Here is a 20,422-nt window from a genome sequence, read left to right as displayed (position 1 = left end):
GATGATGGGTGAGTACAAACAAATGGACTGAAACATGAACATTGAACAGAAATATGAACAAGACAGAAAAAAGAAGGATCATTAGAATGTCACTTTTACAGGAAAGGAGTTAAACTGAGATGGGCGGCTTAACCTGGACATCCAGGAAATCTTCCCTACTAATATGCAAATAGGAGAATGGTCATCCAATGAAAGTCCCAAAAGCATAGAGCCTTCTTATTTTCCAGTGTACACTGTTTGAGTAATATGAAAATTATTCTGCATGTAAAGGGGATAAATGAAAGGTCTTCTGCCTGGTGGTGGTGAGGTTTTTTTTTAATTTGGTTTGGGCTTTTTTAAAAACTTTCAACATTAGTCATTCAAAGCCAAGTGAGCTTTTGGCTGAACACTCACTATAAGTCCCTCCAGTTTTATATCATGAATAGCTGATTAGAGAAACAAGTTATTATGAAATATTGATTTATTATCTTTCATAGCCAATCCTAATACTTTCTTTTTTTTTTTATTTCAGGGTGCAAGTTGAATTCTATATGAATGAAAATACATTTAAAGAGAGACTAAAGCTCTTCTTCATCAAAAACCAAAGATCAAGTAAGCAGTTGGATTAATTTCTGATAAATTTATGGTACTTTTAAGTAAAATCAAATTCAGTTGAAGGCCACAGTGAAGTTATTAATTTTCTTCTGAGCTTAAATATTTAAACTTGAAAATAATGTGCTCGTGCAGGATCAAGCAATTAGTGATGTCACAAACTATTAAATAACATCATGATTTTATTTCTGTGTCGTGATCAAGTTGACTAATTTGCAATGATCTGCCAGCAATGCTCATTGCTAAGTTGTGACCTTGTAACTAGGAAAGCAAAGACACCTAGGATGGTAAAGGAAAAAAGCTGCAAAAGTACCCAGCTTTTTGAAGAATTAAGTATTCCTAAAATTTCAAACTTTATCTGCACTGAAAAAAAAGATTTTGGAAAGGAGACTGTTGGGGATGTGGTATTTCAGAAATGTAGTCCCTGTCATTAGCTTATAGTCTAACAACTTTTAGTCTCAACAATATAGTCTAACCTAAATATATCTTCATTGAGATATGTGCTTAACGTCAGCGGCCATCATGGAATAAAATAATGGGGAGGAAATAAAATATTCATCTTTTTAAATGTATCCATGCAGCTGGTCCAAGTGGGTGGAAACATGGAATATTATCCAATCTTGGTTAGAACAGTGGAGCTCATAGGTCAGAAGATCAGTAACTGACCTCAATTTTCTTCTGTGTAGCAGGACTGAAGTTACCTCACTTTGCCTTTCACATGTAAAGAACTAAAATTACAATAGCTTTATATATAAAGCTTTTAGACTACAAAGAAGATGTTTTTCCTTTGTACAGTTAAAATTGTTTCATGGTTTTGTGTCTGGAAAAACACAGAAAAAAATAAAAGAAATTTGATGTCCCAGTCTGAAAATATCCAGACAAACAAAACTAGGGAGACTAGATCAAGCTTTCAGAAATAAGACATAGCAAAAAATCTTCTATCTGTAAGAGCTAGCAATAAATAAATACTAGCTTTATATCAGAGACCTTGATAATTTTATTGGCTAAGCTGCTTTCTTTCCAAGTGTAGGAAGAAGAATATTCCTCTAGAAGGAAAGTAAAAAGGAAAAAAGGCACCATGAGTAACAAGAAAAATCCCCAAGCCAAAGTAGTCAGTATTAATAAGTGCAAACACTCTTTCTGCTTATGCAGATCTTGGTTCTTGTCCAAATACTCAGAACCAGAATCTCCTCAAGGAAAGCCTCCAAAGAGCTGCTGCTGACACTGTAACCTGCCTCTCAGTACAGTTCAGTGGACTCATTGAGTCCTGCACTGAAGCAGGAGGAGTCTCTTGCCCAGAGGTAGAGCTGATAAACAATGATAATAGATTTTAGACAGTGTTCAGTGAGAGCACTAAAAACCTTCCTTCCCATATTAAAGATGGACTTGCTGTCGTTGAGAAAAAATTTGTCAGTAGGATCAGAAAACGTTTTGGATAGTGTAACTAAGTCAAACCTGTTCACCAAACAGTTTTTGATAATATCACACGGTTTTGCCAACCAGAGCAGTCAGGTCTAGAATTTATAAGCATTTTCTACAGAATACTGTCCTGCTCTAAATCACATATGGGCCAGTAACTTGAAATATCAACTGTTTTATTAGTTATTATCCTTGTGTAAACTGATAAAACAAGTGTTAATCTGTGTCTCATGTCAACCTAGCTTCCACTCCATCTTCTGCAAGCAGATGTCTAATCAAATTCAAACAATGTATAAAAAAAAATCTTACAAAGGTGTCACTCAGCACCCTCACAAAAAAAAAAAAAGAGAAAGAGAAAAATGACATAGTCATACAAGCATGACTTGCTTGTAACCTGCCAAGACCACACACTAGATTATCACAGCCAACAATAAGTCTCAAAGGGAAAAGATAAGTGAAGTTTCGAGTCAGTGAAGAGGGAATAAAGAATAACTATCACTAGGATATGAGCTATTAAGAGCATATTTTGGCCCAGCTCCTAGAGCCAGCTGCCACTGAAATAATTTTGCTGAAAATCAGCAATATATTAATGACTTATGAGAAAGGAATAATGGGAGGCAATTCTAAAATCGTCACCTGATATCTGTCACTCTGTTTAGACCAACTCTCTAAATCTGACATTTGATCTACAAAAATGCTTGCAAGGAGAGCACGAAGAAATTATAATAAAAGGGAAAGTCACAGAATTGGTAAAACAGTGTATCACTCTATACTTAAAAATGCTTGCAAAAATAGCAAGTACTTGTTTAAACTGAGAAGAAAACGTTAAGATTGGACATAGTTATATTTAGTACACAAAACAAGTAGATTTTGAAATGTTATTATCAATTCTTCTTTTAAATAAGACAAGAGTATATAACAACTTTGTTACATAGACACAGTGAAATTGCATTCCCATTAAACAATATATAACTGCATAACAGAGCATGAAGGGTGGAGCTGAACACAATTTTCAGACACCACTCATATTCAAAACATAGAGATATTCTGTGCCAATGGCCCTGCTACTTAAGCAATCTGGCTCTGAATGGAGGAAAAGAAATTAAGTCAAGCAGACGATGTTGATCCATTGACAGCATGTGAAAACAGAACAGAAATAGACAGGAAGCAAACAAATATGAAATGCTTCCTTTGTAGCAGAATAATGATTGAAAACCTGTTTTAAATGCCTTCTGTAGTGTTTGTGCACTTCCTTCCCACATTTGAAATCTTACATCTCCATGATAGTGGAACACATGCATTGCTTCCAACTCACATGAGAATCCCCAGCTATGAGGCTGCAGAATCTTTCTACCAGAGAAAAACCACATTTTTTAGGCCTGCATTAATTACCCAAACTTCAGCAAGGCTGGTTGCATATGTCACTAATGGTTGAGGCATACAGGGCAAGAAGTGACCCAGGACAGACTTGAAGCCTGTTTTTCCTATTTATATTTCAGTAACTGACCCAATCACCTACACTACATAACCCATATTTTGCCTTGTATTACAAACAACCCCAGCCACAAAATGTACTCTCTATTGAAAGCCTTAGATAAAAACATGAGTGGTTTGAAAACCCTGCCTCCCATTCTGTAGGAAACAGCCCTTCCTATGAAGATATCGAGAGCCTGAGTTCCAGAGCTATCAGAACTAAGATTTGAGTTAAGGGTTTGAGGCAGCAGGCTGAACCATCAGTCTGCTGTACTGATGTTTAATCAGAAAAGAACCATTTTCTCTTGCCATTTAAACCAACGTATAATTTCAAAGCATGATTAGAAACCAGGCTGCTATCAATGCAGAAAACAAGTGCTTCACACCAAGAATAACATTTACAGTGCTAAAAAGCAGGAGAAAAACAATAGACTCCTCTACTTGCCCAAGAAAGTTACACAATACAAAACTAGTAGGGTTTTTTGTTTGTTTAGGTTTAGGGTTTTTTTAAAACATTATCTGCTCTCCTAGTTGTAATAGCCTGGCAACCAATAGGGCAATCATTCATATTCCAGCAGACTTCTACAAAAGGCTTAGGACAAACAAAAAATTCATGTTTTCTTCAGCAACAGTTCAAAAAAAGCTGCAAATAAGGATCATAGCAATAGCCAAGTCAAATAACAGGATAACACTTACTTTCATGCTTCCTTCTGTCCTCTTCCCCCCCTTCAGCCATTTTGGGGAATAAATAATCAGTGGCTAATTACTCTTGATAGGGGAGCAGGAATCCTTAGGTTAATGTTCTCAAGCCCAATTGCCAGTAACAGCTGTGGGACTTCTCACAGGATTTTAACCCTTAGTTCACAAAACAAGGTGCTGTTAAAGTCCATCCAGTTCTTATGTGATAACTGCAACTTCACAGTTAAAGTAATAAGCAGTTTTATGTAGTAAACCTAAAGATTTTGCTCAAAAATTGAATGGTAAAATATTTAAGAATCCATTTCCTATTTTTCTGTGTTTGTAGTAGATGGAGTTTTAATGTGAAAGGAACTAGGAGACATAAAAACTGATTTATCAGTTTTACCTGATTTTGAACTTAGGACTGAGTAACATTAAAAAGAAAAAAAAGCAATATTACCATAAAATGATTGTGATTCTCTCCTTAGAAGGGAATGTACGCACACAGCTTTGGGTATGCATTATTTGGGTAGTTGCTGAATCACAGAAGTATTTACATTGAGTTCAACAGACCTGCTGAAGTATTTGCAACACAACCATAAAGCACAATGTCCTTGCTGTGACTGGGGCAAGGGAAGTCACATCTGGGTAAGACTCAGAGAATTCTCCTTTGGACAGAAGGGCTCAGCCACACAGACCTGGACTCTCAGTTTGCAAGACTAAAAAAAAAATATTGCTTAAGTGACCTCCAATCCCCTAACATTAGTCAACTCACAGTTTTAAATTGATTAGTAAATGAATGCTTACCTCTAAGAGTCAGAGGAAAATATTCACACTAGCAAAAAAGTCTGCTGAATTCAATAGTAGTACTAAAAATTTAAACCTTAATCCTCCAATGACTGCAAAATCACATAAAAATACAAAAAAAGTTCCATTTCAGTAGGTAATGGCTCCAGTTGGCAGTGAAATAAATAACCTGTGTGATAGCAGTAAGTGCCCATGTGGTTCCCTTTGAAGGAATCCTCTCTGTGCATTAAACCTATGTTTGTGTCACATTTTGTGATAGTATTTGTGGCCTATCTATTCAGCTAGAATATTTACATGGTCTGTAGTACAAGCTGTTGATTCAGTTCAGTTGTGCATTCAGCATGACTTTTACATGTCCTGATTCTTGAACGCATAGTTATTCAACTTCAGCATTAAATAGCTCCAGTTTAATATTTTATAAGTTGGAATAGAGTTATATATTCTGTATGTGCAGCTACTGCATGAAGACTTTTTTAGATATTAATATTTAACTGCTTGCCACTGCTTCCCCCCTGCCTATGGCTGAAAGTTGGTCTTTTCATGTTGGTCTATCCTGTTTCTCAAAAAGCATTACATAGTTCTGGTTCCCCTCCCAAGAAAGCAAATTTTTCAAACTACCAAAGACCCAAAGAATGGCATCAGTGAAGGATTAACAGCATAGAATAGCTTTCAAACAAGTGACTGCATAGTCCTTTACATTTACATTGGTTCCTTTTATTTTTACCTTGAAGGTCAGTGAAATTTTAAAACCTCTGAACTTATTTTCTCCTCTTCTTTTCTTCTTCTTCTTCTTCTTCTTCTTCTTCTTCTTCTTCTTCTTCTTCTTCTTCTTCTTCTTCTTCTTCTTCTTCATCTTCTTCTTCTTCTTCTTCTTCCCTTCCCTTCCCTTCCCTTCCCTTCCCTTCCCTTCCCTTCCCTTCCCTTCCCTTCCCTTCCCTTCCCTTCCCTTCCCTTCCCTTCCCTTCCCTTCCCTTCCCTTCCCTTCCCTTCCCTTCCCTTCCCTTCCCTTCCCTTCCCTTCCCTTCCCTTCCCTCTAGGTCTGAGAATACGATTATTCAATTTCTCTCTCAAGCTCCTAAGCTGTTTCCTATACATAGTTCGGGTGCTCCTGGATGATCCTACACAAGGACTTGGATGGTAATGTTTGAGGGTTTTTTCCTCATTTCTGCTCTCAAAGCATTATTTAAGCTATAAGAAATAAATTATTAAATGCACGAAGGGTTTGTTTTATGTCTTCCAGATATTTTGAAAGAATTACAAAGCTGCTCTTACATTGTGAATGGAAATAAGAACTAAAATAACAGTAATATTTTTCCCTTTACCACTAAGATAATCCTGTCTCTCTCCTTAGATACTGTGCATCAGATGTAATTGTGCAAACATATATTTGAGATGTGTTATTACATGACATTTCTATGTAAAATTGCAAATGTCTGATTCCCAGTTTATGCAACAATTCTTTTCGGATTTTGCTTAAATCACTTAAAACCCCAGATCCCAGAAATGGACAGTCAAATATATGAAACTGAGCTTTCATGCACATGATATTGATGATCATTTTCTAGCCTTCTGCTTTCTCTAAACTCTTCAGAGGAGTGAGACCAAAGGTACTTTCTATACTCACAATGATTTATGGATATCATTTAGCACAATGATTTCTGGAATGATGTAGCACACCCTGAATTGCCAGTACGGTATTCTATATAACCCTTTTTTTTTAAATGTGTTACACAATTAATCACCAAATGTAGAAGAAATTGTGATTTATTTAATCCTGTACTTCTGTTGTATTTATATCCTGGGAATATTGGATTTCTTCAATTTTTAATGCTAATAAGGATCACATTTTATTAACATACTTTCTTTCACTTGATTTGATTCTTTTGTCTTTAAATGCTGAAAGAGACAAAGCACATAAGAAATACTCAGCTTAGGATGATAGAACCACACAGTTCTAACAGCCTTCACACAGTTTTACATAGACACACATACTTCACACAATTTTTACATAGAGTTTGATTTCTAATTTTAATATTTGGATATCAGTTATATCTAGTAAGGGTAACACCAAAAAATCTAATGCAGGAGAAATACTCTATTTTGCAAGAATGAAATCCAAAAGAAAGAGAGGTTAAGAATATTTGCTTTATTCAGCAGTGCATGAGAGAAGGATATGTGAACAGGAAGTACAGAAGATACATTTGAGATTTTTTTGGGGGGCAAAATTTATTGTGAGAAATTGTAAGTTCTGGAAAAGGGCCGTGAAGAGATTTCCCTGAAAAACAAGACCCATAAAAAATTACTTTTGACTCTATATATACCTTAGGATATCAGATGAAACAAACAGTAAAGTTTGCACAAGAAGTTGTGGAGAAGAGAAAATCCATTCTTAGAAATTTAGGCTAAGGGATTTAACATTTTCCATCTAATCATGGTTTCTGGCAAGCTGCAATTCTTTATGAGACCTCTGGTGAGCGCAGATGAGTATATTGTACTGCATGGTTCTGTCTGGGTGTGCAGGACAGGTTAGAATATCAGACCTTGTGCCAAATATACTTCTGTATTTATGTGCCAGGATGCATATTCATATACATCTGCAGACTGCTGAATGCCTCACACTTCTCCTGGCATGTCCTTCAATCCAAGTGTTTTACAATTCACCAGAGAGTGTATTTATATTTTCTATACATGTTATTCCCTTACATGGTGTTGTGGTAAATCTAAGAGACTAGTTGGTGTGTTCTGTCTCTGAATAACATTTGTCTGCCTGAGAAGATTCAGGTGAGTCTTGCCTACTTACTAAGGCCCTAATCTTAGAAGCTGTGCCAGACAAACAAATGGCACCCCATTAATGCCCTAGAGATCCTGAGGGCCTGATACCAAAACTCCTGCTTGAATGCATTCTTAAGGATGTGGTGATGTGAAAGAAAAAATAATTTCTTGGTACTCTGTCACAGCCCAATGAAAGAAACTACTCAGCATCCTGAGATTGTGGCCACAGAAAATGTTTTCATCTGGTTGGTCTTAAAGTGAAAAATCTGGGAGGAATTCTTTTCATCAGATTATTTCCTGTTTTTCAGAAATGCCTGCACAAGTTGGTGTCTTTCATTTACTCCTTCAGGCACAGTGGGTGTACAGGAAAGAGCTCAGGAATAAAGCATCCTTATTAATTAATGGGTACAGTTTAACACTGTCCCACTCAAAGCTGGTCCATGTACAGTTGTTGCTAATCTGTGGGCTGCAGATCCCTTTATTTTCTGCTGACCTTGCTTGCCAAGGATGAGCAAGGATATTTGTCATCATTTACAAATTATATATTCCCACATCCTTATATGACCATGTAAAAGGAAGATTTGTGCCAGCAATTAAAGGCAAGATAACATGATGTGTAAAATGGCCAATATTTTTACTTGGGTATCAGTTTTGTACTTGAAATACTGCTGCATATATCTCCAGCCCTCCTCACATCCTCAAAAGAGGTTAGCAAGTGTAGTTTGCTGCAGTCTTTCTTGTTGAGAATGTGCTCTTTGTATCACAGCCTGTCGATGGGATAGGATTTCTAGGGTTTCTTGATCTTCAGTATATATTGTGTACTTAGTTCATCTTTACAAAGTATCATTTCAGTTGTCTTGTTCTTAAATTTGAAAAGAAATCTTCAAAAAATGTAACTGGAATGCTTCACACTCCTTTATCTACAGATATGGAACATGTAGAGCAGTACTTCCTAAAAGTTACTTTACTTTTAAAAATGTCTATATTGATTGCCTTGGGTTTCAAATTATTGCATGTATTTCATAGACCAATTAATGATGTAATTAATATGCCTTTCCTCCCATATGTTATGACTGTGTTCCCATATACATTTGCTAATGGAAATGGACTTTGCATGGATGGTGTGGCAACTATCAGTAAGGAATTAAACCGGAGTTGTTCCAATCAAAACTACACACCTGGAACAATTGATTGGTGAGTTCCTAAGTTAAAACTGCAACCCAAAAGTCCACAGAATGGTGGGAAGGGACACAGGAAGACAAATGCATTTCCGTCTGGAGTGGTGGCATTTTAACATATAGTAGGGATTTTTATAAATCTCTACCCATTACTTACATTTCTGAATGTTCAAACTACATTTAATATTTTAATTATTTCTCTTGATTGCAAAGTGAACTGCTGGACTGGATGCTGGTGTGAAATCTGGGTTTCATCAGTGCTGATACCTTGCAGAAATAAAAAAGAATGCCCTTAACTTAAAAAAACCAGTTCTGAGTAGCAGTATTATTAACAGGAATTTATTGTGCCATTGTCCCATTCCAGTGGTGCTGTGTCAAGTGCCTATTAGCATTGATAGGATTCTTCCAAGATATCACAGCCCCTAAGAGTTAGATACCATTTATATCATTGTATAGATAGCAAATCGTTCACACAAAAGGACTGTCAGTTTTCCACAGGAACCTAATGATTTGCTGTGGATTAGAAATACAAGATATGTCAATAGTCAGTAGGTAACTACTGATTTAAAGCTTTTATTACTAGGATTTTTTTTTTCAATAAGTCTGCTCTAATTTCCATTCACATGTACAACATTTTTTTTGGTCTGAAACACCAGATTGTGATTAATTTCATATTTATTTCCTTACTGTAATGAACAGGTCTCCCATTATTTGGGTGAATCGAAGCTTACCTTTATGGGGATTACAGGTAATATGTGAATGACAAATTCAGTTATTTCCATGTAACAACTGCAGATGATATTGATTTACAGAGCTGTAGCAGTGTTGAAGGATACTTGGAAATGTTGATGTCAGCAAGGAAATCTTGAACACCAAGTACAGCAAAAGCATAAAGATCAGCTGATCTGTTCTGATTCTCTCTGTGAAATGTGGTTTTTCACTAAGAAAAACTTGCTACTTTAGCTTCCAGATAGGTTATACCATTATATTCTCTCACCATGACTGGTGCAATACCAATGCAATGATTGTACCTCTATGTAATACACAATTGTCTAAGGGAAGAAGCCCTTGAAAACACTGTAGAATATGCACAGTTTGAATAATTTTTGACCTAGTGTTCAGATTATAAAATTTAATTTAAAAATATTGAGATATTTATTTGTCTATGCATGCAGTACTTTTCTAATATGTCTCTTTGGTAAGGGTAAGAATTTATTTGAAAATAAAGCCTGAGTTTATCTAAAATTATTAATATATCAGCTTTGGAGAAGCTGATATATTTTGATTGCCTATTTTAATAATTGTGTATATTTTAATTCTTTCCCAAGTCATAGCATCTTTTTAAACTTTTAGATAGAGACACTGTGCACCCTTCAGAGTTTTCAGCTGTAGGGAGCATTAATTTAAGATTTAAAATCCTGAGGCTTGACCTCAGGCTCCAGCCTGGTAGAATCCATCTTGATGGAATATCCCCATGATACACATTAAAATACAAATACTTTCTGTGCAAAGAACATCAGCAAATTCTTAGTATCTATAAAGTAAGATAAGTATTAGGTATTTTGTTTTACTGTTTTGATATTTGAATATTTAAGTATTTTAAGCTATTTAATACACCCACTAACTACATAATCTAATTGGAAGCTGGTAAAATGAGCTCTACTGCATTTAAATCTTAATATCAATAATTGTTCATCTGTATAATTTTTTTCTGCTTTCAACTTTCTGTATTATACACAGTAAGAAAAACAGTTGCTATTCCACACATTCACAACATCTTCACAAGAAAGTAAAGAGCTGACTGAGTTTGCTTATTTACAGCTTCTTTCTCTCTCTCTCTGTCATGTGGGAAGATTTTGGTACTGCTTAGGAATAAATGAAACTCAGAAAAATAACAATATCTAAGCTTCAAGCGAAATGCTCTTAGCTGAGAGAGTTTCAGAAGTTTCATGGAAGAGCTGTTTTATATAATCTTTTATTTTCATTGTAATGTTAATATCTATTCTCTAGAAGCTGGTATTAATACTCATTTTTTTCACTTCACTTAAGGTTTCTGTGGCTGTAATAAGTCTCTTTGAAACTCTGTTGCTAAGTTATCTAAGCTACAAGGTAAGTACTCTTTGTTACTTTTAGGCAGAATTAATTAAAAACTAATGAGTTAAATATTTCAATCTAAAGTTTATGTACCTGTGTCCATGCTGGTGTACAAAGCAGGGAGTTGAGAAAAACACACTTTTTGAGGATGGCATAAAACACACAGGCAGCCCTGTTTCCCAAATTTATGAGCAAACTCTAATATCTAAAGAGGGGAAGTCAATAATTAAATGCTCATTGTTTTCCATTGTAGTTTGAAAACACATTCTCAAAGGTGACCTTGATTTTTTGAAACTGATTTTAAGTTGTGCAGTTTTATTTGTCTGTCCATAATGTATTGGACACAATTGTCATTGATTTTAAATCTGTAGCTGTTCAATACATACAATTCAAGGTTTAGCCCTCTAAAACTGTGCCCAGAACAACTAGGCCAAGACAGTACTTAAAAACAAAATAATCAGATATCTACATACTTATGTTCATCTGTGTGATGCTATTGGAATAACATTTCAAAATGTCTTGAAGTCATTTGATGTGAATACAATGTATTTTTGTATTTGCATTCTCCTTTAAAAGTTAATTTTTAAAATATAATTATTCAGTTTTCTTCATTCTATTTTGTTCTGCTATATCTCTGCATTTTTAGTATCTTTAGGAGAAAAACACCAAAAGCATTTGAAATCATTTACCAAAGAAAATATGAAAATACTTGGTTACTACAGCTGAAAATATCTTGGGGGATAATTTTTTTGGTATTATACTTTGTATTACTGACACTCAGTAGCTATCAGAGCCACTGCTGAATTTAGAGACTTGTATTTCAGTGTGCTTGCCAAGTGATCGTGGCATAAATGTTTTCCTTAGTGCCCAATAATGCTAAGAGGCTTGCAGTTGTCTGCTGTCTAAAAATTATTCTTCTTAATCCTTGGAGCATATATTATTTAAAGGTTGGGGTTATAAGTGCAAATCAATTATGAGCAGAAATAGTCCAAAATTTATATCCTGGTGTCTAAACAGTAAAGGGCAATCACATTTTGTGCTGTTCCTGAGTTTATTGGGCAGCATTTTATCCTCATCCATTCTGCTTGTAATTTGTTTCAGTTTCAGTGGGTACAAAAGATGAATGCTTGGCAAATCTGCTTCCATGAGAAGTTACTCATCAGTGTGTGATGGATGGAAAGCTCCACTATCCTGATTTGCTGCATGCACCTGTCACAGAAGTTGAGGCAATTTTGTGGTTCCACTCCCTTTAAGAGAAAGAACTAAGGGATTAATCTAAGGAACAACAAAATTTCTCAGTCACATCAATCCACTTAATGCAAACACCTCCTTTCCTCTGGTCCTGTTTTCCTAGTTTTATTTTCACCATTTTTTTGAAGCTAAGAATGGTGTTATTTCTTCCACTGTAAGGCTTTTCTGCACAGCCAAGGTGACCAAAGGTGCCTTGGTTTCTGTAAATCTGTGGCAGATTACTTATTTTGTGGAAACATTTTCAAAGCTTTCACCATTTAGGTGACTAACTTCTACAAGCCAGAGAATTAACAAGTGAGAAAACAAGAAAAAGATGATTGTGTTTGCATTGGAGTGCACGTTACTAGGATTTCACAAATAACCTTTAAAATGAATAAAGCGGTCATTTGAGAGAATACTCTGAGAGATTGACCTTTCTGATACCTGGCCCATGACATATGAGAAATGGTTCAACATGCAGAGTAGTGAGGGCAGAGTAGCATGTCATGCTACTGTGATACAGTGAATTTGCATTTTTTATAGCTTTTAAGTGGAGAGGAATGCAAAGGATGTAGCACAGCATTGTGATGCTCATCACTTGGATCCAGGAATTGAAGGTTTACAATCTGCATTCTCACAGCCTAAAGTATTACAGGAAGGTTTGTCCTTGGCCAGAATTCTGAAAGATGTCTACGTCCAAAACCTCCATTGCCAAAAATTACCACAGACATCTGGCAATGCTGCTTATGCCTGGTGCTCAGGTCCTCTCAGGGCTTTGAGCAGCACCATAACATTCTCACTGCAAAAGGCAGTTTTGCAGAACTCATGATGCATTTATGCATTTCCATGTGGAAGCCAGAATCCTACAGCTGCACACATCCCTAATTACCTGGAGCCCATCCATACTGGCACTTTGCCTGCACAGTTAAATTATGTGACATTTCTTCTCTGTAATGCAGAGGAGGAAACTCCTAATGTTAAAAATGAGGAAATTTGTGAAATCACAAAATGGTTACGTTTGAAAAATCAGATTTGATTTTGATTTTACTATTCATACAAAGCCCTCTCAGTTTGCAGCCTCATGATTTCACTTGTATGTCTGACTCCAACCAATTGCAATTACATGGAAGACAACAATCCCTGTCCCTGAGGTATAGTGGCTTCCAGATGTGGAGAGTTAAAAATGGAGAAAGAATTATATATGATAGGGAGGTTGTATTTAATTTTCAGTGGCTGTATCAGGTGGTTATTTTTTCAGCAAAGATGAACATGTAATTGCAACTGAAAACATAATGCTCTACTGCAAATTCTTGTAATACTGCCATGGTATGTGCTACACTATTATTGCATTACCTGTGATGGAGTCCTGCTACACAGCATTAGTAAAGCTGTGAGTCACTGGAGTTCAACTACCTTCCTTTTCTAATATGTGGATTTTCTTCTCAACATTTAATCAGTCACAGCCACTGCACAGATTTGGAAAAAAAGTAGAATTATCCCCATCCTGTTGCTAGCAGTATGTAAATTAAAAGATCAATGCCAATCCACTGAAATATGTGGGAAGACCTCTCATTTCATGGAAGCAAGATCAAGTTCCAAAAAGCCCCGAAGTGTACAGAACAACACTGCTCTGAAGTGTTGGTGGCAGAAACAGAGAACTTGATATTTTAGTCCTAATTCAAATATTAAACACTTGATTTGTTCCTTACTTCCCTTGCCAAAACAGTTGGGAAAGAAAAGATACAAAGTAAGGTAAATGATAAATGCAAAGGATGAAAGGAAGGAGATTTAAAAGTGCATATCTTTTACTTGGGAAGTACATTATGATAACCTGTAGGAAAAAGGTTCCACAGTGATCTGTATGCCATATTCACACGTGTTTAAATCTGAGATGAATGACATTCCTTAATTTCAGGTGTGGGAGAGACTCCCTGTGCTTCATTGGGTCATCACATGTATTTCTCTTCGGAAATTTGCTTGTAAGCTGACTGACATTGTGGGTTTTTTTTCCTTTTCTTTGAAGGGAAATATCTGGGAACAAATTCTGAGAATACCCTTTCTCCTGGAAATAATTAATGCTGTCCCTTTCATCATCACGGTAAACATATTTGAATTAATACATTTGCACATTGCACTTCTATAGCTGCACAAATACTCTTACTTTTAAAAGATTTTATTTAAATTTTATTCTAATGTGGATGATGAGTTTGTGCCTATGGGAACAGAAATTTGCCAACAAGAAGAAAATAATTTGCTGCTGGAGTGAAGCCATACAGATAACTTTTCACTTCTTCTTCCATGGGCACAATCAAAACCAAAACCCTCTAACTCCAACTACAGCACAATCAATAAAATAAACCAGATGGTTGTAGAAATGGAAGAATCACTCATGTCTGCAGTGAAAACTGTGTTCCTATTTTATCTAATTATCTTGCATGTGGTTAATCACAAAGGAAGACAAAAATGTTATTTAAAGCCAAATCTCACGCTAGAAACACATTAATAGTAAGTGTTTTTCCCAAGTGTTTCATTGCTGCTTGAATAGTAAAGCTCTAATCCTCATCAGAAAAGCTCCTAATGAATTTGTTAATTCTTCTTGCAGATTTTCTGGCCAGTCCTAAGAAACCTGTTTATTCCTGTATTTTTAAATTGCTGGCTGGCAAAGCATGCTTTAGAAAATATGATTGTAAGTATGCAAAGGAAATAAATATTCTAGAGTTGTGAGGTTTTTTGTATATTGTCTTTAGGGGGATTTTGGCAGTACAGTCTAACCGTAATAGGAAGCTAACCAGATCTGTATTTAGATTCTCCAAATGGTCAAGCATTACTAAGCTACTTTCTGCATCAAAATGAGAAAAAAGTAAGACATGAAATGAAATCTCAATTAGTATAAATTGTTACTGTGCCAATGCGGGAAATGGCAGTGTATGGTTCTTTTGCTACTCTGCCATTCATACACAATTGCAGGGAACTCAACTGTTAGGCCATAATTGGGCCTTGCAGCCTGTAATTTGTAAGCTAGACATGAGCAGACCTCAAGGCAGCTTGCAATAGGATCAGAATTGTGCTGGGACGAACAAAGAACTACTTAAATAATCACAGAATCACAGCTGCCCTTCTGCACCTTCTGTATTATCAGCAAACTCATAAATTCATTTGGGTGACTGCATTGCTATCAGGGTACTGCATATTTCCTCTACAGAATCAGATCCTGACTTACTGGTTCAAACCCAAAAATAACACCTATTTTCCATTACTACAGAATGATCTTCACCGAGCCATCCAACGCACACAGTCCGCAATGTTTAACCAAGTGCTCATTTTAATATCTACCTTACTATGTCTCATCTTCACTTGGTAAGTGGCCAAATCCCCTCTGTTTTTGTTATACATGTTGGCTTGCCTGGTGGAAAGCATGCAGTGAAATAAGAAGGGTGAAACACTTCAGTGAAAGTGTTAACTAGCACCTGTACTGCTGGGGTGTGGAATCCTTCTCACTCGAAGGAAGGAAATAGAGATGATGCAAAAACACAGGATAAAGCAGGGGGAGCTTTACATATATACCAACCTCAGCAGAGAAGTCACTCACATGTGAAGAGTACCAACAGAAGTATATTGACCCACACCAAGGTCTCCTTCCTCTGTCTGCTGGGACAGAGAAGTATGTGCAATGTCTCAGCCGTAAGACTTTGACTGAGTCAGGTTCCCCTAAGGATTACAGGGCATAGCTGTTTATAATCCAGATTACAGACAGTGTAGAATGCATTGATCTAGAGTTCTGATGGCACTGGATGGTAGGTTCAAACAACCAAAATGTATTACTCTGAAGAATGTTTTGCTGCAAGACCTGAAAAACTTGAATTGACATCCACAGAAAACACTACTCCATTGCCCCATGTTAATATTGTGCCAGAGAGATACGGTGTTAGCCAGGGCTGGAGGCACATGAAGGAGGCTACATGGTTAGTCTGGCTATCCAGTAGCTCTGTAGCTTACTTAACATAAAGAACTTTCTCATGAGTGGTGCCTGAGAATTGAGAATCATACTCAGGGGGAATACAGGGCTGTGTACAGTGTGATACAAGCTGGTGCACTAAAGGACAGTGAAGAGAGAAGATGGTTCTGTGTGGAAAGGCTAAATCACCTGTATTTGTTTTGCCAGACAAGATGCCTTTAGGTCAGCACATTGATAAAGTTTGGTGTGTCATTTTGGAGACAGTAATTAGATTTTCTCTTACTTTATTTCTCTAGCTTGCTTTTCTGATAGTCACTGTTATGTGCTGCCTAACCCTTTTGGTAATAAGTGTATCATAGCACATGGCTTTTTAGAGGAGAAGTTTGCTCTAGCCAGGCTAAATGAATGGTCCAATTTTACCCTTTGTCTTAGGGCCACACACACGCTTAATAACAAATGCTGCCTGTTCCAGACAGTAATGAATTTTTGTGATATTTAAACTCCTGTTGAACCTGATGTAATTTTATATGCATAAGGACTTGGACATTTTTAATATTGCTTTTTAGTTTTTTACAGTACAAGGTGCTATTGAGTAAATATTCCTTCACCTTTTTTACCTACCCACTTCAATATTTTACTGAAATGCTGCACAGCAGCAAAATGCTGCTCACCAGCAGGGTCTGTGGTAACTGACAGTAAAACATGCAGGAAGTGGCAAGCTCACCTGTAATTATGGCTGGGCTCAACAGCTGCAGATACTGCTTCATTATAGTTCATTATTTACTGACCTAGGACTCACCCTGCTAGACTTGAAAAGAAGCTAAATGAGATGAAACACTCAGTAAAGCAGTAACTAAGGAAACAAAGCACTTTTTGACTGAGAATAGTAGTTCAAACATCTGCAGCTTCTCTAAGACTGGAGTCATGTTCAAGTGATTGTTACTCTTGTCTATGTGAACACACATAATGGCATTTTTACACATTCTTTCTTTATAATACTGATTATATATTTAAAATACCCAAAAGAACCTCTATAAACAGTCCAAATCAATTAACTTAGAGTCTGATTATGTTAATTTATGGTGAATTTGAGAGAGTGTTTAATTTTATAGACATCATATAGAGCTGATATGAGTTCCTTCTAGCTGAAGGAGGACCCAAGTCCACTGCTGGAATCTGTGCTCTTAAGGGTGCCTTTCACCAGACTGATCTTTCATGTTTCTGCAAAGGCAGGCAGTACCCAGGTTACTAGCCCCAAACATGTTTGGGAGCCAGCACTGGCACAACACACAAAACTTTTCAGTCCTCAGCAGTCTGTTCTCATTAGCATGCTTTGGTTCCATTTAGAAACACTGCCCTGCTCCATGTAGTGCCATGGCTCAGTAAAGCAAAATGACTAAGCCTGGATTAGTACAGTGCCTCCAGTAGCAGGGCACTTTGCCCTCAGAGGATGAGGGACATGCTCCTGGTGTGCTTTTGGCACCACTGGTACCTGCCCTCATTGAGCCTCCCTGCTGACACTCAGGGCCTGGGTGGATTCAACTGAAACCCCACAGCCCCCTTAGCTCCTGCCTGCCAGGCTTGTGCCATCTGCTGCAAGAGCAACATCAGCACTTATGAAGCCAATATAGCTTTAAAACACAGGGTTTTCTGTTCAAAGCCACCTTTTTTTGGCAGACACATAGACAGAGATGGAATGGAGCTTTTTATGGGAATTACATGATTTTATAAGATGGTATGAAGCCCAGAAAGATTCCTCACGGCTTTGTTCCTGTCTGCATATAATAAGAATTTTCAAAATAACTTTACCATAACTAGCAGGAAACCCACAGAAAATGATTTTCACCTCGTACATCATTTGTAAAGCCATCATTTACATTTCCACATCAGAATCTTATAAGTGGTGGTTACAAAGATAGGCACATGCCAGTTTATGTCTTACAACTCAGGTGGAAGTTTTCCAATGAAAACTGAAAAAAATAAGTTATCTGAGGTTACAACTGATTGGCTAATCTCACAGTTTTTAGATACCATTGTTCAGGCTGTCCTTTGCACTCAGAGTATAGTAGAAAAAGGCTTCTTCTGTGTTTTTGTATAGAGCTGACAATTTTCAATGTTATTACAGAACAAACAGTAATCACAACAAAATTTATGCTTTACTCCACTCTTTGCTCTTTGGCAATAATTGTTTATGGATGTGGGGGTGGAACTCATTTGCAGGTCAGTAAATCTATAAGACCATTTTCAAGTATCTGTAATTTATAGATTACATACAAGGGTTTTTTTTTTCTCTCTTATTTCCTGACTTCAAAGATAGATTAGGCTGTCCAATGATTTTCTTTCTTTAAACATCTCAGTGGCCTTGTAACCAGAGCAATTTTACATCTACTAAAATATGTGTGCTCCAATATGACAGACTGTTCAGCAGTTACTATTGAGAGTGTTCTAGTGAGAGTTATAGACCTAGTCATAATATGTGTTGTGTCATTAAGCTAATGGATGTTTGCACTTGTTTGTCAAATGGAATACTAATTATTTCTGTAAACTGTACAAGAAGACAAATAACAGTGAATGAGTATTTCAGGCATCTTTCTGTGACACAGTGAATCATCTATTAAGAGTTATTTTGAATGTTAAAGCAGTGTTAGTCATATATCACCAGTGTAGAGTGATTAGCTTGTGAAGGAAGTGGCTACAAATTCTTTGAGATGGACAATTAATTTTTCATACTCAAACCTGCCCAAACTTTGCTTATGCTTTCATGGAAAGCTCACTGAGGTCAGTCTTAACATGTTTTTACACCTCAGTGCTTTCATCATAAGAAAATAAGGATGTTTTCACTCAGTAATTTACAGAATACCTGTAGAATGCCAGTGCTGTAGCCTCAATGGCAGTTACCCACTCACAGTTCTCATCCAGAGGGAGCAGTAGGAGTGAGTTGCTTGAAGGGATGAAGACAAATCCCAACAATGATCTAATCCTAACAAGACAAGTAAAGGCCTTATGATTTGGAACAGTGTCCAAATTCCAAATGTGTCCAGAGAAGAAAAGCCACCCAACCAAGAAAGGATTAATCACAGAAGATTTTAGAGAGGAAAAGGTATCTCAATGCTCCAGTTCCCTTTATTTTCAATAAGTAGATATAAACACCTCAGAAGGTGATATGAAGGGAGCTAAATCACCCCATGGAGGTCTTGACTTACCTTTCTGTGTTAATTGTGACTGGAGCATAATGGCAGTTATCCGAGAAAGATGTCTAACCTTAAGTAGGATGAAAAGTGTTGGTGTATTATGTAATGTAAGATATAATGTGGATTTTTGGGTCTGCAGTTCTTTCTGTGATGTTATGTTTTGTTTTACATCAGTCTCAGTGTTCAGGATCAATCTCAGTTTGATTGAGAGAGATTTTCTGTATATCAGGACAGCACAAGATAAGAGTGGCTTTCTGTCTTTTAGAATCCAATTATTCTAAAGTATTAAAGCATGTGAAATTTCAGGAGATAACAGAATAAACAAGAGTTTCAGAATTTAAATCCCAGAATATTATAAAACACTAATTGAAAGTTCAAAGTAACTGTAAATAATACAAAATGAATTATTCAGCTATTACAAGAATCCAACAAAGCACTGAAGTAATAGCAGTGGTACTTTTCTTTCTCTGAAACCAAGCAGGTCTGTCAGGAACGTATTTGTTTCAAACACGGGGTCTCTGTTCTTTTCTCTGAAGTATCCCAGTGCAGCGCTCTCCAAACATCAGCAAGTAGATCTGGAAGTGGGGCAGTGGCACATGCAGTACCTTCCACATGCACTGGAGCAATCCCACCCTCCCCCTGTCCTGCTGCTCAGTTCCTGGAACCAGGGCAGCCTGGGTGGGTGCTTTCTCTGGGCATGTGTGCAAGGAAAATTGAGGTCGAGTTCAGACACTGCTTTAACACTTCCTTAAGTGAGGGGACGGTGAAAAGGCTGTGCAGCTCCTGGGAGGTCAACAGCAAAGCATTTCCTAAAATATCCCCTTGCTATTTGTGAGCAAATAATCTACAAATTCAGCTACAGTTGATGTGAAATACTGCCTTCTGGGAGAAACTGTGTGCCTGAAATCAAGGCCAACATTCTTGTGAGCTGTGGTACGAAAAACACATATTGAATACAGAGTTTATCATTTTAGGTACACAAACTTCTAAGTTGGCTTTGCTGTATGAGACACATGCAAAAACAGTGTTGCCAA

At 36.8% G+C, this 20,422-nt stretch overlaps 1 protein-coding gene across 1 annotated transcript in view; it reads left to right on the top strand.

Moving 5' to 3' along the window:
- Positions 1 to 5,107: 5,107 nt before the first annotated feature.
- The window catches only part of KCNT2 (potassium sodium-activated channel subfamily T member 2), an 82,844-nt gene continuing 67,529 nt past the window's right edge, over positions 5,108 to 20,422 (top strand). The window contains exons 1-8 of the mRNA XM_058808074.1: positions 5,108 to 5,150; positions 6,006 to 6,105; positions 8,878 to 8,934; positions 9,618 to 9,666; positions 10,968 to 11,027; positions 14,266 to 14,340; positions 14,845 to 14,928; positions 15,505 to 15,599. Coding sequence (XP_058664057.1) covers positions 5,108 to 5,150; positions 6,006 to 6,105; positions 8,878 to 8,934; positions 9,618 to 9,666; positions 10,968 to 11,027; positions 14,266 to 14,340; positions 14,845 to 14,928; positions 15,505 to 15,599 — 563 coding nt within the window. The remainder of the gene's footprint in view (positions 5,151 to 6,005; positions 6,106 to 8,877; positions 8,935 to 9,617; positions 9,667 to 10,967; positions 11,028 to 14,265; positions 14,341 to 14,844; positions 14,929 to 15,504; positions 15,600 to 20,422) is intronic.

This window comes from Ammospiza caudacuta, chromosome 7, assembly GCF_027887145.1.
Source record: "Ammospiza caudacuta isolate bAmmCau1 chromosome 7, bAmmCau1.pri, whole genome shotgun sequence".
Classification (NCBI taxonomy): Eukaryota; Metazoa; Chordata; class Aves; order Passeriformes; family Passerellidae; genus Ammospiza; species Ammospiza caudacuta.
Note: the sequence above shows the minus strand (reverse complement) of the source record. Positions and strands in the feature narration are given on the sequence as shown.